This window comes from Triplophysa dalaica, chromosome 25 (assembly GCF_015846415.1).
Source record: "Triplophysa dalaica isolate WHDGS20190420 chromosome 25, ASM1584641v1, whole genome shotgun sequence".
NCBI classification, from domain to species: domain Eukaryota; kingdom Metazoa; phylum Chordata; class Actinopteri; order Cypriniformes; family Nemacheilidae; genus Triplophysa; species Triplophysa dalaica.
In genome coordinates, this window is record NC_079566.1 from 10,355,965 (window position 1) to 10,369,214 (window position 13,250).

The 13,250-nt window shown below is 39.9% G+C and overlaps 1 protein-coding gene across 1 annotated transcript in view; it reads left to right on the forward strand.

The window, feature by feature from the left end:
• The window catches only part of LOC130415844 (fibrocystin-L-like), a 33,002-nt gene that overhangs the window by 16,996 nt on the left and 2,756 nt on the right, over window positions 1-13,250 (forward strand). Inside the window, exons 44-71 of the mRNA XM_056741815.1 lie at window positions 81-237; window positions 370-579; window positions 3,015-3,144; window positions 3,349-3,590; window positions 3,698-3,834; window positions 3,952-4,981; window positions 5,073-5,264; window positions 5,371-5,522; window positions 6,136-6,295; window positions 6,410-6,587; window positions 6,678-6,766; window positions 7,234-7,382; window positions 7,567-7,693; window positions 7,792-7,910; window positions 8,059-8,188; window positions 9,010-9,183; window positions 9,259-9,362; window positions 9,450-9,573; window positions 9,681-9,802; window positions 9,895-9,985; window positions 10,100-10,248; window positions 10,342-10,464; window positions 10,630-10,741; window positions 10,978-11,094; window positions 11,178-11,343; window positions 11,446-11,678; window positions 11,826-11,990; window positions 12,161-12,318. Coding sequence (XP_056597793.1) covers window positions 81-237; window positions 370-579; window positions 3,015-3,144; window positions 3,349-3,590; window positions 3,698-3,834; window positions 3,952-4,981; window positions 5,073-5,264; window positions 5,371-5,522; window positions 6,136-6,295; window positions 6,410-6,587; window positions 6,678-6,766; window positions 7,234-7,382; window positions 7,567-7,693; window positions 7,792-7,910; window positions 8,059-8,188; window positions 9,010-9,183; window positions 9,259-9,362; window positions 9,450-9,573; window positions 9,681-9,802; window positions 9,895-9,985; window positions 10,100-10,248; window positions 10,342-10,464; window positions 10,630-10,741; window positions 10,978-11,094; window positions 11,178-11,343; window positions 11,446-11,678; window positions 11,826-11,990; window positions 12,161-12,318 — 5,040 coding nt within the window. The remainder of the gene's footprint in view (window positions 1-80; window positions 238-369; window positions 580-3,014; window positions 3,145-3,348; window positions 3,591-3,697; window positions 3,835-3,951; window positions 4,982-5,072; window positions 5,265-5,370; window positions 5,523-6,135; window positions 6,296-6,409; window positions 6,588-6,677; window positions 6,767-7,233; window positions 7,383-7,566; window positions 7,694-7,791; window positions 7,911-8,058; window positions 8,189-9,009; window positions 9,184-9,258; window positions 9,363-9,449; window positions 9,574-9,680; window positions 9,803-9,894; window positions 9,986-10,099; window positions 10,249-10,341; window positions 10,465-10,629; window positions 10,742-10,977; window positions 11,095-11,177; window positions 11,344-11,445; window positions 11,679-11,825; window positions 11,991-12,160; window positions 12,319-13,250) is intronic.

Here is a 13,250-nt window from a genome sequence, read left to right on the forward strand (position 1 = left end):
AAACTGAGTTTTTGTTTATTAAATTACTGCTGACAAGTAATGTTACAGCCAGTGCTGAAGATCTTTCTGCTGTTTTTCAGGATCGTGCCGATTTCTTCTACATTGATGTATGGTCATCTCCCTATACGTGGGGTGGTCTCTCTCCTCCTGAGAAGGGCACATTTGCTGTAATCACTGCTGGTCAGACCATCCTGTTAGACACCAGCACCCCTGTCCTAAAGATGCTCCTAATCCAAGGTTTGTTCTTTTACACAAATTCTACCATATTCAATTTATGGCATGAAATCCAAAGGTAATCAAACTTAAGCCAGCACACCACCACACACTATACACTGACGGCTTTGCGAATGTTATTATGTTTCATCTAAGGCGGGCGGCTGATTTTTGATGAGGCAGATATTGAGCTACAGGCAGAGAACATTCTGATCACAGATGGTGGAGCTTTACAGATCGGCACAGAGCAGCAGCCCTTCCAGCATAAAGCCATCATCACACTTCATGGACACCTGCGGTCTAAAGAACTTCCTGTATATGGTGCCAAGACCCTGGCTGTCAGAGAGGGCGTGCTGGATCTGCATGGTATGCTTGAACAGCACAGTATTAAAGCAACACTTTGTTTTTTTCGACCTTAAAAAATGTGTCTAAAATGATTAAAGTGGTAGAACAACTCTTAACCAGATAAATTCTACTGCCTCTGCAACCCGAGTAACCTCATAGCGGCTACAACCACACTCTGTAAATTCTGTGTCTGGGGCAGTTCACACAGCTCCGCCATTCCCCTGCATGTGGAAGAGTGCGATGTGGTTTCTAAACAACGATTTTGCATTCGACGGTTCCTTCATGTTAGTAAATAAATTCACGTGTATTGTGCTGGCCACTGGGAATCTTGTACAGCAACATTATTTACAACACTGGTATCAGACAATTGCGCTTATCAACCACATGGGGGAAAGCTAGACCACTACCTTTTGAGAGAAAGAGAGGGTTAGTGTTTTCTTTCTTTTCATTTGTCTGTCAAGTATTCAAAGAAGAGATTGTTTTTGAATGTTGTGAGAGATGTGGTTGACCGGACCGAGTTAGGAAGAATGTTCCACAAGGAAGGAGTTGTGAATGAGAATGACCTGGAAAGCGATTTACTGCCCTTATTGGAAGGCAATACAAGACGCCAATGTTTTGCTGAACACATGGATCTTGATGGGGTGTAGGAGTGTAGGAGAGTGTGAAAGTATGCGGGTGCAGATCTAGTCATATAAGCAAGCATTAGTGATTGGAATCTGATACGGGCTTCAACCGATAGCCAGTGGAGAGAGATGAAAAGGGGTGTCACATGAGCCCTTTTGGGCTGTTGGAAGACGAGACGTGCTGCTGCCTTCTGAACCAGCTGAAGCTGGAAGACCAGCAAGAAGAGCATTGCAGTAGTCCAACTTTGAAATCACCAGGGACTGGACAAGGAGTTGTGCCGTATGCTCAGTGAGATAGGGTCCAACCTTTCTATTGTCAAATAAGGCATATCGGCATGACCTCGTTGTCTTTGCAATTTGATAATTGAAGGACAGCTGCTCATCAAATATGACTACAAGGTTCCTGGCTGTTTTGGAAGGAGTGATTGTGGTATTGCCAAGTTGGATGGTGGTAGTTCTGTCTTTGCAGGTTCAGTTGGCGTTGATGCTCTTTCATCCAAGCTGAGATGTCTTCTAGGCAGGCTGTAATGCAAGCAGCTACAGTGGTATCCTCTGGGTGAAATGAGATGTAGATCTGGGTGTCGTCAGTATAACAATGATGCGAGATGCCATGTGCCCGTATGATGGGTCCCAAGGATGTCCTGTAGATGGGAAAAAGCAGTGGTCCAAGCACAGATCCCTGAGGGACCCCAGTGAACGTGGTGAGCAGTGGACAGCGAGGTAGGATTTGGACCAGCGAAGAGGAGAGCCTGAGATTCCAAGAGATGACAGGGTTGCTAGCAGTATCTGTTGATTGCAGTGTCAAACGCCGCAGATAGGTCTAGCAGAATTAGGACCTAGGATTTAGATTCCCCCTTGGCTAGCCACAGTGCTTCTGCGATAGCAGTGCGATAGCCGTGCAGTCTCAGTGCAGTGGTTTGTTTTGAAGCCAGACTGCTTGTCATCCAGTAGTTTGTTCTAGGATAGGTAGGAAGATACCTAGTTGAAAGCTGCCCTTTCAAGTGTTTTTGCAGTAAATGGAAGGGGAGGGACAGGTCTATAACTGTCGGGAGAAGAGGGGTCCAATGTTGGTTTCTGAAGGAGATGGGAGGGTTTTGGGTCAAGGGGACAGGTGGTGGAGTGGCTGGAGAAAAGTGTGGTGACTTCCAATGGGTTAATCCATGGCAATGTACATTAAGCAGTCCCTAACCAACAATATGTAGTAATGTGTCTGCATTATGCACAGAAATGAAATAGTGAACAAAAAAAGTTTGATGTAAAAATGTATTAAATTAACAAACAATAGTTTGAAATGCATTTCACCTTCCATCACACGCATCTGCTTCACAAGAGCGATGTATTCTACATCTCCACGTTTTGTGGCATGCAGTGGGTGAACATTCCATCTCCTTTTTCGCCCTTTTTTTGATAGTAGCAACAACACAAAATCTCCTAAGTTTCCTCGTTGAGCAGCTGCTCGCAAGACGCCATTCTGAATGATCTGACGTAATCCCGGTAAAATTTCTACTTTTCTTCTACTTCCTGCGGATTTACAGGATGATTTCATTTGTGCGACCCCTGTCGTTTCAAAGAATATCTCAACGGCGAACTTCTTAAGTATAAACGACTCGTCCGTTTGCGGAGTTGCGAGCCCAGTCAGCGGAGGCTCGCGAAGAGGAGCCAGGCGCGTGTATAAACGGCCCTTAAGATGAAGTGGGTTTTGATACATCCCCATTTGCTTTCATTATAGACAAACTTGGCCGGTTTAATATATTATGTGGCTGAACTGTGATTTTCTGTTTAATTCAAGAATCAAAATGTCAAAGTCAGTTTTTCTATTATGTTCTTTCTTAGGAATCCCAGTGCCTGTAACGTGGACTCGTCTTTCTCAGACTGCACAAAGTGGCTCAAACACTCTCACACTGATAGATGCAGTCACCTGGAAGGTTGGAGATGAAATTGTCATTGCTTCTACAGGGCATAGGTACAGTATGGATGCACTTACAAAACTTGAGTTAAAATAAGTTTCAGGTTCATTTAAGAGAAACCACAAAATCTTGTTGAAACCAAACTTCAAACTAGGAACTTGGAATGAATGGCTAAAATTAAAATTAGACGGTTGTATTTCAGCGTAAAGGTACCGAAAAGCAAGCAAATTATTTCAGAAATATTTCTTATGAATCTACAGACACAGCCAAAGAGAGAATGAGTTGAGGAGAATTGCCTCAGTTTCAGGTGACGGCAGGACCCTCAATCTGACCGAACCCCTCACATACACTCATCTGGGTGTGTCTGTCAATCTGCCTGATGGGACTGTTTTTCAAGCAAGAGCAGAGGTGGGACATCTTACCAGAAACATTGTTATCCGTGGATCCAACCACCAGGAGTGGAATGATCAGATTCCGGCTTGCCCTGCCGGATTCAACACAGGTTTGGTTGTTTTGGTAGAGAGTTATTCATGCTCATAGAAAATAACTTGCCCAACCAATCTGGCATACCAAATTGTATTATAGACATACGTCTATATTTTCTAACAGGGGAATTTGCAGTCCAGACATGTTTCCAGGGGAGGTTTGGAGAAGAAGTAGGAAGTGATGAGTTTGGTGGCTGCATCATGTTCCATGCACCAAAACCAAACCAAAACCTGGCAATTGGAAGAATTGAATATGTTGAGGTAACAGTTTGATTGTAAACAAACCCAAACCCTTAAGTTTCAAAATCCATTTGAGACCTTTATTATATTACACATTCAATCATGGCATTATTTTTATGATTGTCCTCCCTCCTTCAGATTTTTCATGCTGGACAGGCGTTCCGTCTGGGACGCTACCCAATCCACTGGCATCTAATGGGTGATGTTCAGTACAAGTCGTACGTGCGTGGTTGTGCCATTCATCAATCTTACAATCGTGCTGTGACTATCCACAACACTCACAACCTGCTGGTGGAGCGCAACGTCATCTACGACATTAAGGGTGGAGCCTTCTTTATTGAAGATGGCATTGAGACAGGAAACATCTTGCAATATAATCTGGCAGTATTTGTAAAACAGAGCACAAGTTTGCTAAATGATGACGTGACTCCAGCTGCATACTGGGTAACAAACCCAAACAACATCATTAGACACAACGCCGCAGCGGGTGGAACTCACTTTGGATTCTGGTACCGCATGAACAATAACCCTGATGGCCCGTCTTATGATGCAAACATCTGTCAGAAGAAAGTACCACTTGGGCAGTTCTTCAACAATACGGTGCATTCTCAGGGCTGGTTTGGCTTGTGGATCTTCCAAGATTATTTCCCAGTGCGTAATGGTCTCTGTTACTCTGTAACGCCGGCACCAGCCGTCTTCCGTCGCCTGACGTCCTGGAACAATGAGAAAGGAGCTGAGTGGGTGAATGTTGGAGCTGTGCAGTTCAGTGAGTTCCTCATGGTCAATAATGAGAAAGCAGGAGTGGAGGCCAAGAGGATCATTTGGAACTATGTCAGTGGATGGGGCCTGGAAGGTGGTGCAGCTGTGGTTAACAGCACAATAGTGGGTCACGTAGATGAGCTGGGACTGGGAAATGATTACTGCACCACGCATGGTGTTGTTCTCCCTCTGGATGATGGTATGAGTGTCATCAACACCAAGTTTATGAGCTTCAACCGGTCATCATGCGCAGCTGTCGGGGTTGCAGAAATCATTGGAACCTGCACGTACCGCTGTGGAGGCTGGAGCGCCAGATTCAGTGGAATCCAATACTATCAGTCACCAAACAAAGCCAGATTCAGATGGGAGCATGAGGTAGCGCTCGTAGATATTGATGGATCTCTCACAGGTACAGACCTTATGACAGATTTGTTTACATTATTTGAGATTCCCACTATGGAAGCTTCTGTTTAACAATCTCTATTAATTAATTAATTAAGGCAACATGAACTCCAAGGTGGTGCCGATGAGTAACCTGCTCGACCCAAGTCACTGCTTTCAAGCAGCAGATTGGAGTGTTGGAGTCCCTGGAGCTGTATGTGACAACACCACTAACTTCCATCGAATGATTTTCTACAATTCTTTGCCGTCTTCACTTTTGGCTAACAAAGTGATTCTCACCAACTCTTTCGGTAGAGTGAAATAGTCAACTTTTGAGATGATTGAGTGTAAAAATATGTGTGCATATCACTCTTCCTTCATGTACTTTGTAATGAGAGACCCAAAATCTTCTTTTAGGGTCCTGTGAGCTACCTTTCCTTGAAAAGATGGTGACTCACACAAAAGGCTGGATGGCGATGGTGCCTACAAGCCAAACCTTTAACTGGCAGTTTGAGCGTGGTTCCCAAATCACCAACATCTCATATAATGCAATGATCTATGGCTTTAAGGTAAAGTGTGCATTCCTTATATTGCATTGAACCCACATATTGTATTTCTGCATTTAAAACCATTAAAGGAACAATATAGAAGACTTGTGCAGTATATTCCATGTCTTTTCAATGGCTTTGTGTGGGATAGAAAATAAAATGTCATTCAATTTTATGTTAACAATTATGTTGTGTTCCTCACATAATGCTCTCCTACGGTTTTAAAAGACTTGGACACAATATTCTATATATTGTGTTTTTCTATATATCTATATATCTCTGCTATGTTTAATTTTGGTAAACTATTAATTTCTGTAACTGCCGTCAAAAATTATTGACATTTTTCACGTAATGTAAACTAATTGAGACTGTGAGTAGGAATAACAGTCGAGTCCCAATGGAAAATGTCAGCTGGAGCTGGGGATGGAGGAGGGTAATTTAATCCTGAACAACATGAGAAGCTGCTGTTAGCTGAATGAAATTTAAACGAAAAATGGGATTGCATCATATTTTTATACTAAGATAAGGGATCAGGTGATGCGGGCTTGACTCCAGTGACCTACCAGAACTGACACTATACGCTTGATTTGTTTTATCATTTAGTAAGTCTTATTTATCTTTTCTCTCCTGACAGCCAGAGAATTTTATAATTCTGAATCACAACTTTACTCAAACACCCGACCAGTTCAAAATTGTAGATAGCCGAAATGGTTCATCTCAACCCCTGAACCCTGCTGTGAATGTAAATGGGGACTGGTACTTCAACCAGTCTACAAACAATCTCTATTACATGGGTAAATCTATTCATCACCAAAAACATTTGTTAATTTAACCAAATCGTATTAAATGCTATAGCTATCAAATATCTTTATAATAAATTATTCATGTTTGTTAAATTTTGACTTCAGTGTCTGGAAGAGACCGTCTAGGTAACCGGAGGAGAAGGAACAGTGTGGACCGGTCACTTAAAGACAGATCAGTCAGCTTCAATGTGTATCAGTGTTACTATCCCAAGTGTATTACACCAACACAACCTCCACCAGCAACTTTGGCTCCAACGCCCAGCCGCAGACCTGCAAACTTCATGTATGTGCAAATTTTTTTTTAGGTTCAAATTACATTGAATTACCTTCCATTACTTGATGTTTGACTTCATATAACATATGTTGGATGTAGATTCTGGTCAAATGCGTCATTTTGGATGTCAAGCCCAGAAAACAATTTCACAGTACCAAAAACAGGCTCAGATGTGGTCATTCCAACAGGCAAGTAACTAACATCTCAAATCCTATCCAAAGACAATAAAAACAAAGCTGTTTAGGTCCTAAAACCCAGACAATGGGTTTATCGAGACAACATTTTCCTCTTTAGGTTTTAAAATAAAGTTTAAACAGAATTTCATATTTTGGGTGTATTACACACAGTCATATATCAAAGGTGAATTCAGAAGCCCTACAGTTAAACGTGGCAAACAACTCAAAGGTTTACATTATTGACAAATCAAATAACCACTTAGCCTTATATACTATAGCAACTTCATTTTTTAGCTTCAAAATTCATGTTGGAGTTTTATTCATTGCTTATTTTTATATTTTACTATTTGAAAACTGACAATGGGGAGTTTACAGAGGAACCCATTCATAGGCTTCCGGGTTGCCACAATTTAACAGCCAACACGACATGACACAAACAAAAAGAAAAAAGAAAAAAAATGTCTCACTTTGTCTTAAAGGGAAATGGGTGGTTGTAGATGTTGTAATTCCTACACTTAACAAGCTGAAAATAGTCGGAGTTCTAGAGATTCCCGACACAAACAACGGCACTGTCACTGGCTCACAATATAACAATATTGTTTTGTCTGCCACATACATCTCCATTCAGGTAAGAATCTACAGCAATTTGCATCCCATAATTCATTAAACTGATATTAGACTGCTAAATTAGCTTATTGTAACATTACTCTTAATACTTAGAAAAAAATCAGTGTAGTAAGAGCAAACACATTTTTTGAAGACACATTCCCTTCAAGTCTAATACATTATCGTTCTTAATTCAATTACATCAGGGTGGACGTTTGATCGCTGGATGGTCTGATCAGCCCTTCAGAGGTGAACTACAGATTATACTGAACGGAAACCATCGCACACCAGATTGGCTGCTGCCTGACATAAACCAAGGGTCTAAAGTGTTGGGTAAGTGCTGAGATTTTCCATTTGTAATTACACCAAACATTAAAATATCACTCATGAACAGTTTTGTCTATAAGAAATGAAACATTGCCGTTTTCCAGGTGTGTTTGGATCTCTTGATCTGTATGGCATGCCACACAATGTGTATCACACTAAACTGGCTAGAACAGTCGAGGCAGGAAACAACAAACTCTTTCTGGAGGAAGCTGTTGACTGGAAGGTCAGAAGCTCTTTACAGATGAAACACAGCACTTAAGAGAACAATTTACTAGGGCTGACAATTAATAGCATCTCATCTCATATGAAACTTGTTCTCTTTGTTCGCATTAAAACACACTTTATGTCTTGTCTCAATTTTTTACTTTCAGGCTGGGGATAAGATTCTGCTGTCCACCACCAGTTATGACCCATGGCAAACAGAAATCCACACCATAACTGCAGTCTCAGATCTCGGCCGCACACTGACTCTGGACCAGCCTGTGACACACACGCACATCGGTAGGGTCCTATAGATCTGGATTCTTTAAGGGATACTTCACCCAAAAATGAAAATCTGTTACCATTTACTCACATTCCAGTTGTTCCAAATCTGTACAAATTCTTTCTGTTGAACACAAAAGAAGACATTTTGAAGATAGGACAGCGAACAATCGTGGGGCATTTTATTTTTTCCTACAATGGAGTCAATTGGGTGCAAAATCTGTCTGGTTATAAGCATTCTTCCAAATATCTATCTCTGTGTTTATCAAAACAAAGAAATGTATACAGATTTGGAAGATGACAAAATGATGACAAAATTTTCATTTTTGGGCGAAGCATCCCTTTAAACGTTTGCTGCCAAAATCTGACATTTAAAGGTGATAAACTATGCTTACTGTGGTAAATAAACTGTAAAGCATCTTGTAATAAAGTAAGAAGGGTATTGGGAGGTATCAACTGAAATATTTTAACTGTAATACTCATTGTAACCTGCAGAGGCCACCATTACCGGCTTGATGACGTATCACTACTTTCAGGAGTTTGTACACAGATGTCCTAAACATACATGTGGAAAATAATGCCACAATAATAAAGAGAGGAAACTGATGCCACTATTTGGTGTATTTTATAGTTTTTTATCATGTTGGTCAAAAACAATGTAATCTCCTAATGTATGAATTCTAATAAAGTGCCGGTGGTGGATGGTATTGTGTTAAAGTATTGACACTGAAATAAGTTTAGACGGTCGTTTTTTGTTTACCTTACACAACTGCAGACGTACAGTAGAAAGCTACCATTATTTTAAATGTATTATCTTATACATGACTTTGGTCATACAGGACAAATGTACAATGTGCCAGGATCTTCTAGAAGCTATCAGCTTGCAGGAAATGTGGGTCTTCTGAGCAGGAACATCAAGATCATTGGACAGGAATATCCAGAAATGAAAACACAGTCTTATGGAGCTAGAGTGCTGGTGGGAACCTTCACAGAAAGAGGAATAATATACAGAGGTATAAACTTTACCTTACCATAAACTAAGTTAACACAATAAAGTGGGTTTGATTATTATGATGCTTGTGTTACAGGAAAAGCCCAGATCAGAAATGCTGAGTTCTACCACACAGGACAGGAGGGATGGAACGACCCGTCAGACCCGCGCTACTCTCTGGCATTTTTGAACCAGGGAAATGTGAGAGAACACAAAATCTTCATTCACATGCATGATGGAGGCTCTCAATACATTAAGAACTGTTATGCATTACCACATTTTTTACAGGTGGCTAATGACTCCTACATCAAGGGATGTGCTTTCCATGATGGCTTCGCTCCTGCTGTTGGTGTGTTTGGAACAGATGGACTGAATATCGATGACAACGTGATCCATCACACTGTTGGAGAAGGTGCTGAAACTGTTTGTTGAGTTTGTTATTGAATAAATTTTTACAAAATGTTACCAATCAAAAAGTCATCACTATGCTTTTCTTATCTGCATTTTTTTATTCTAAAGGAATCAGAATACGGGGTGATAACATTGCTGCCCGCAGAAATCTGGTTACTCTGACACTGTGGCCGGGATCCTACAACGGAGCAGAGGAGACTTTTAACATTGAATGGAATGCAGCCATTGAGGTAAAAAATTAACACAGAAAATATATTAGTGACCATCTACAACTGCTTTTCTAAAACAGCATTAAATAATTATTACTGTGTATGTGTTGTAGGTTAATGAAGCAAACAACGTGATTCTTCAAGGGAATATTGTTGCTGGCTATGAACGAGTGGGATTCAGAATTGATGGAGAACCTTGTCCAGGTATACCTGCTGTATATTTAATTTAATAGATTACATTTATGGTCACTCTATTAAAAATAAAGTAACTTTAAGGCTTATGAACTATTTACGATTTAAATTTCCATTGGTCAACAGCATCTTCACGTTCAACGGCACAATGGAGTGAGAATGAAGCACATGGTGGTCTGTATGGAGTCTACATGAATAAAGACGGATTTACTGGTTGCTCTCAAATCCAGGGTTTCACCGTCTGGAAGAGTTTTGATTTTGGCATTTACATTCAAGTATGATAAACAATCCATACATGTTTTAAATTACCCATATAAGCATTTTGTAGATTAGTCAGAAGATAAATTTTGTCCTCTCCTGTCCTCCAGGTATCTATGAATGTGATAATTTCTAATGTGACCCTTGCTGATAATGGAATGGGCATCATGCCTATTATCTACAGCCCTCCTTCTGTCAGCCACGAGTACGCAGATAAAACCGTTCGTGTTCAGGTGAGGATGCAAAGCCAAAGTGTCTGTCTAGGTGTTACCAAATACACACCAAACTAACATTAAGATTGTTACATCAATAAATCACTCGTATCAAATATTTTATTCAATTATTAAATAATTACATATATTTAATAATAATTTAGTTTAAATCAATTGTCATTTCAGGGGTCTCTGATTGTGGGCAGCAGCCCCAATTTCAACTGTTCAGACACACTGGTAACAACTGAGACTTATGTTTCACTCAGTGCAAGCCACAGAGCACCACGACCCCCTAAAGGTACTGTACCGTAGTGTTGAATCTGTAAAACATCAACAAACTTTTTTATTGACATTTAACAAATGTGATATTTAATATTTTTAAGTGTTTTTTTCACCTTTCCGCATTTGCCACATGATTTTATCCTAAGTTACCTTTACTGTAAGCTTAAAGTCAATGTTTTCATTCTGATTTTGCACTTAATATACAAAAAGAAAAATACTTTAAGATTTCAGTGCACTTTCTTTGTGCAACAGGTGGCAGGTCCGGAGTTTGCTGGCCGACGTTTGCATCTAGCCACAACAACGCACCACAGAAACCTCACACCGGAATCATGAGCTACAACGCCATAGCTGGTTTACTGACGGTCACCGGTGAGACATCCTCTCAAAATGTGTTCAATCTCTAGATTTACATATGGAATCTGCTACAAGCTGAAGTCTGTTACTGTCCCCAGATACAACTTTTGTTGGCTTCAAGAATGTGTGTTCCACTGAAAGAAACTACATGTTCATGACCAACCCTGGAAATGAGGACCTACAACATCCAATCAGTGTTGAGAGAATCACCAAGATAGACACCACAGAAGAATCACTCGCATTCATTCATAACCCTGAGCTGAGGTAAAGCATTTAGTTTTTTTAATGCAGTTGTGCAATTGTGACTATAAACATGTGCAAGAAGTAGATTATAAAGTAAAAGTGATAATTTTACTCTTTCCACAGTAAAGTGAACCCATCAGACTGTGTGGACATGGACTGTGATGCTAAGAAGAAGACCATGTTGAAGGATCTGGATGGAAGTTTTCTGGGTGCAGTCGGAGCAGTGGTGCCCTATTCAGAGTACGAGTGGAACGGGGATCCGCGACATGGACTGGGCGATTACCGCATCCCTAAAGTCATGCTCACTGCTCTCAACGGCAGCCGCATACCTGTCAGTCAAATAGCTCCTAATAAAGGTACATCTGAGGGTTCTTTATTGTGAAAATAAAAGCATGTTGTTAATATACTTTTTATTTATTTAGAGATAGTTTTTTCTTTTGGTTTTTAGCATTACACTTGAACATTTAACAACGGAGTGTGATATTTGTGTTTTATGTGTACAGGTGTGATCAGAGACTCTTGTACTTACATGAGCACCTGGCAGAGCTACAAGTGCTTTGGACTGAATTATCAGATGCTGGTCATTGAAAGTCTAGACGCAGATACAGAGACAAGACGTCTTTCACCTGTGGCCATCCTGGGGGACACATATGTAGATCTGCTGAATGGTATAAGCAACTAATAACTTTACAGTAAATTACATTAAATATCCTTTATAAATGGTTTCAAGATACAGACAATGATCCGATCTAGTTTAGGATTTTACAGAATCTGGAAGGATGTCATATTTATGTTGTGTAATTTTAAACTAACTCTGGACATCCTTACATCATTACAGGTCCACAAGACCACGGCTGGTGTGCAGGCTACACCTGTAGGAGAAGAGTCTCTCTCTTTCATGCCATTGTGGCCACCAATAAATCCTTTGACATCTTTTTCAGCAGCACAACACCACAGAAGATGAGACTTATGATGCTCAACGCTAAACCTACAGAGGTTAGACTGTTACTTTAGGCTATACAATAGACACACAGCATCTAGAGAGTAACTTCTCATGTAATCATTTTATTTAAATTCACGTTAAAACACCACCAAGGGAATTTTTGGGAAAACAAGCATCTATGGTTTTATCTAGAGGTCATTGTCTTATTAAAAATTGTTTTGTAATACTGTAAAATATTGTAATATATTACTCTCAGTTGTCATATATTTGATGGAAGAAACATATTTTTAAATTGTCAACCTACTTATAATTATTGTTTACACCATACAGTTGAGTTTAATACTTAGCAATATGGTTTATATTTAGTTTTTTTTTTTTTAAGAATCAGTACAGTTTTTATGGTTAAGGCAATACAGTTGTTGAAGACCAATAAAAGTCCTTGCTATTTTACTTTGCCCCGGTTTCACAGACAAGGCTTGAGACTAAAAAAATTATTTTGAGCTATCTTAACTGAAAATATCCTGCACGGACATATTTTAAAATATGTCAGTGCCATTGTTTTGTCTCAAGATGCACATCAGTAATGTTTTTCTTATAAGGAATTTTAATAAAAGTGACTTAAATAGCCTAAATTAACTGAGGCTTAGTCCTGGCTTAAGTCTGTCTATGAAACCGGGCCTTAGTGTTATGTTTTGATTCAGAATCAATACAAATGTAGAGTTAATTAATCGTTATCAGCAGGTATTGTCCACCTTAGTTATCGGCAAAATCAATTATCGGTAGCCTTGATGAGCATAGTCTTACTATCCTTGAAAATACTATTGTTTAAAAGCTGCATCATAAACTAATACATGATATGAATTGCGTCATGAGCTTCTATGTGCAGCGAAGTCTGCGATTGCTGTAATCACAATGATCAACAAAACTTGGTCTCTTGGCAATATTTAGAAGTATGTGCCTATTGAGTCTCCGCAGACTCCGGAGG